The 4,631-nt window shown below is 35.5% G+C and overlaps 1 protein-coding gene across 1 annotated transcript; it reads left to right on the top strand.

Annotated features, from left to right (window-relative positions):
* Nucleotides 1–3,226: 3,226 nt before the first annotated feature.
* Nucleotides 3,227–3,784, top strand: LOC138338806 (uncharacterized). Its single transcript, XM_069289892.1, has one exon. The coding sequence runs from the start codon at nt 3,227–3,229 to the stop codon at nt 3,782–3,784; it is 558 nt and encodes a 185-aa protein (XP_069145993.1).
* The last annotated feature ends 847 nt before the right edge of the window (nt 3,785–4,631 follow it).

Genomic DNA, 4,631 nt, shown 5'->3' with positions numbered 1-4,631 from the left:
GCTCTTGATTACATAGCTACTATTACAGGCGACGTAAGGGGGTTAACAAGGCGTCAATGGCTCGACGGTGCATCGAGGACACCGTCATCCCACACTTATAAAATTGAAGAAAAACTCTTCCTGCACCAATATCTTACCAAAATTATGGTTGTGAAGCATGGACTGTCGACTGACAAACAGCCCATCGATCGAGGTCTCGTTGATGGGGTCTGCGAATTCCTTCATGTTTTAAGTTAAACTCATGTAATTTATTAAGAGGTTTAGGGGTAAATTGGGGATTAAAGGAATAACAATTATGTAATTTAACCCCTCATCTCAATACCCCCAACCCTCATTAGTCTAAGGAAAACACTCAAAATAAACTCTCTTCTTTTTATCTATTTTCTCTTTCTAGTGGAAGACACCATTAGAGATTAGCTTGGAAGGTGAATTGGGGGATGGTTAAGGAAGAATTCACCATCAAAAGGTCATTCTATCTAAAGGTATGATATCTAATTCACCTTAGAGACTTCACTCTTCAAAAGGTTGCTTCAAAGGTTTTCCAAAAAGTTCATTTCTATATAGGTTTCATTCGATTACGAACTTTATGTTATGAATTAAGTTGTTCAAGTATTCTTTGTATTATAATGAGAATATATTAATGTACTGTAACTTGGTTAAGATGAATTCATATTGTTTAGATTGTTGATTATGACCCTGAAGACTTTAACCCTAGGTATAATCCTTATATGACTTATGTTGGGTTTTATGCAATTTGTTTTATTATTGGTTAAATCATCCTTAATGGTTGTTATTAAATTTATCATGAAACTATACTGATTAATTGACGTCCTTTATGCTAGTTCTTGAGTATTGATAAAGTTTAACAAGATAGACTTAGATAATATGTTTTCAAGCTTTGGTTTAGTTTTGATTCATGGTATATTGACTCTTCTAAGTTCATTATCACGTTTGTTGTTGAATTACATTGGTTTGATTACCTAAATTGGGTTAATCTATGAGTTGATTGTAAGGCTCTTTATGATGAAATATGGAGGAGTGTTGGTAAGTCTTGACTATCCTAATTATCACTTTAATTATAGTTAATTGTCATCAAGTTATGATGTTGTATGGAAGTATACCTTATTTAATTGAAATGTCTTATGCTTTGGTTGTGAGGTTATTTAGGGTGTACATGCCATAAGAATGAAAACATGTAATTATGTACATTATTAATAGGTGATATGCAAATGGTAAACCTCTCATATATGAATTGTGAATGAAAGGACTATTTCTCATTCAATTCTTATTGAGTTGTGAAAATGAATATAGAAGGGTTAGTCCCTATGACCTAAATGAAGAAATTATTATAATAAGACTAAAGAAATTTCAATAATGGGACCAAGCTTAGAACCGAGTGCGCTTGTATGTGAGGGGGTTAAACCTTCTTACGTATGGAAGGTAGGGTTCACTACGGTCTTCACGGGGTGGATAGTCTCACGATTTAAAGATGGGTGTAGAATTGATATTTCCATGATTTATTCCCCAAGATCAATAAACTATGTTACCACCATAGGATCCTAGCTAGTGGATTAACCTAGATATCTATGTTTATGTTAGGTTCTACCTTGGCCGGTAGACCACCTTCTATCATTGTAAGAATTTATGACACCGGATTCCATATTATCTCATGTGGTGATGTTGGTCAAGGAAAGTGTTCCCTAAACTAAAATGAATGAATGAAGTATAGCCTAATTGAAGTAACTTGAGGGGATTTACTTTAGCTTTGGTAGGGGTATGGGACTCTACCTATGCCTTTCCGTAGTTTTCCTTGATTGAAGCTTGAGAAGTTAATATTATGTATATAAATGAAGATATAATGTAAATGAATTTATATGTTGAATAAGATGCTTATGAATATGAAATCGGTTATTCATTGTTACAGAAACAATAATACATGAGATTGAAGACTATGCTATGTGAAGTGAATTGCTAATTATGATCTTTGGTGGGTTACTAGATTAAGTAGGTTTAAGGGGCTTTGCTTGGTCATTGAACTTGTGGCTTCTTAAGGATTATAGTTGGTTGGTTTGCTTTGCTTTTTACATGGTTTACTTTTATTCATGTTTGCGATATTATTACGTGATGATAGAGTTATATGAGATTGTGGGTTTAACTATGATAACGTGCATATGGTATAATTAATTTGTTAAGTATGTTCAAAGGATTGGCTTAAATAACATGATTTTATTAAATGTCCCTTTCTAGCATACTTTGTTACTCTTTGTGCATATGGTCTCATACTTAGTACATGTGTTGTACTAACCCCATTTTCTCCCTTTTCCCAAACATTTTGGGTTCCTGCCGTTGAAGGTTATTTGAGGTGTTTTTAAGGAAGACTTGGATATTCTATTATCCCAGTGGTAGGTCCTATTTTTCCCGAATGTAATGTCAATATTTTCTTTACGAAGTTACTTAGTTACTACAATTTTTGTATTGACTATATTTCCTACTTGAGACAAAGTTGTTTAATGACTATATGCGGCCTAATTTTATTTATGTACGGATATTCCCAAAATTATTGTTATCATTTAGATGGTTTATAAGATGAGATGGATTTATGACTCTATTTCTTTTCTATATAAGTGTATGAAATAAAAGTAGAAGACAATGTAATCATTTCACACAAATGAGTCTATGTATACTCGATATTATTATTATTTTGTGTAAGTAGGTCTATGTAAACCTCCAATTAGATATAGTTGAAAACTTTTAAATTCTTTCATATTTTCAATTGATTAATTTAATAATGTAATACTAAGAGGATTTTCTTAGTCCTCAAAGAGGACGACGATGCCGGTCACCTCTAGGGGGTAAACCCAGATATGACAAACGTGGTATCAGAGCATGAGGTTCAATATCCTTGATTTTGTCTCCTGTCTCAACCATGTCTATGTTTCTGTGTATTCTTAATTTTGAAGCACGCCACACTTGTGAATGAGAACTTATTTGATGTTTAGTAAACACTCTCATTTTTGTAAATCCATTATCGTTCCTCTAGAGTGTACTTCTTATATGATTTAACCTAAACCATGTATTTTAATTATAGGATATGAATACTAGGAGGAATGAAGCAATGAGACTTGAGGAGGAGATCACTAGTGCGGGAATTTCTCCCCGTGATTATTCTGTTACTCCTCTTGAAGAGGTTGTTGTTGATGATTAGGATTTGACCAATCCTCCACCTATGACAGAGGATAAGATTAGGGCTATCCTTTCTCAAATGGCTCAATCCATGGATACTCAAGCTATAGCTGCTACGGTTAAAGCATACGCAATAAGTGCCCAAGCCTATCGGGATATTACACATGGGGCTCATGAGAAAACTATGGCTTCTCGACTTAGGAATTTCACACGGATGAATCCTCCAATCTTCTGTGGGTATAAGGTTGATGAAGGCCCTCAAGAATTCATTCATGAGGTTTATAAGATAGTATGTGCTATGGGGTTGTCTTCCAATGGGAATGCAGATTTTGCCTCACACCAACGTAAGGATATGGCTCGGACTTGGCATGCGCAATGGATTGATAATAGGCCACTTCAAGTTGCACCAGTGACTTGGGAGATCTTTAAGAGGGATTTCTTCTATTGGTTCTCCCATAGAGAGATGAGAGAAGCTAAGTTTGTGGAATTCATCAACCTTTGCCAAGGAGGTATGGGTGTTCATGATTACTCTTTGAAGTTCATTGAAGTCGCCAAATATGCTCCTTCCTTGATCTCCAATCCTAGAGACCAGATGAGTTAGTTTGTGACGGGTGTTTCAGTTGACTTACAAGAAAAATGCCATTCGGCGATTGCATGAAAACATGAATATCGGTCTTCTTATGGTGGATGCTAAAAGGGTTGAGTAGGCTAGAGAAAAAAGGAAGGATAAGATTCAAAAAGGACAACGTATTTTGAGGGTGGAGCTACTAATGATAGGCTTGGAATTAAAGACAAGCCTAGATTCAAGAAGATGTTCTCAAATCAAGTTCCATCAAAATTTCCCAAGGCTAGGGATTAGAGGGACCCTTACCGAGAGTTCAAAAAGAGAAGAGTGGAAATTCGTCTAATGAGAAGCCACCTTGAAAGGAATGTTGGAAGTAGCAATTTGGTACTTGCCTCTTTTGGTCGTACAAATGCTTTGGTTGTGGAAACATTGGTCACAAAGTGCGAGATTGCCCTAAAGCTAACGGGCAAGAGAAGGGTGGACAGCCAAGTGGTTCTAGTGATGCTCCAAAAAAGAACCATTTTTATGCTCTTAGTACTAGAGATGACCAAGAGGCCTCCTCCGATGTGGTGACCGGTATGCTACAAATCATTTCTATTGATGTGTATGCTTTCCTTGATCTGGGTGCTACTTTGTGTTTTGTTACTCCCTTGGTATATAAAAAGTTTGATACTTTACCTGATGTTTTGCATGAACCTTTTATGGTTTTTAGTTCGGTGGGTTAGTCAATTGTAGCAGAAAGAGTCTATCAAAATTATCCTATTTCATTGCCCAATAGAGTTTCTCATGTAGATCTAGTTGAACTATATATGCTTGATTTTGATGTCATTTTTGATATGTATTGTTTGCATGTTAGTCTCTCTTCTATTGATTGTAGGACTAG

This window comes from Solanum lycopersicum, chromosome 10, assembly GCF_036512215.1.
Source record: "Solanum lycopersicum chromosome 10, SLM_r2.1".
NCBI classification, from domain to species: Eukaryota; Viridiplantae; Streptophyta; class Magnoliopsida; order Solanales; family Solanaceae; genus Solanum; species Solanum lycopersicum.
The sequence above is the reverse complement of the archived record's forward strand: the minus strand, read 5'-3'. Positions and strand labels throughout refer to the sequence as shown.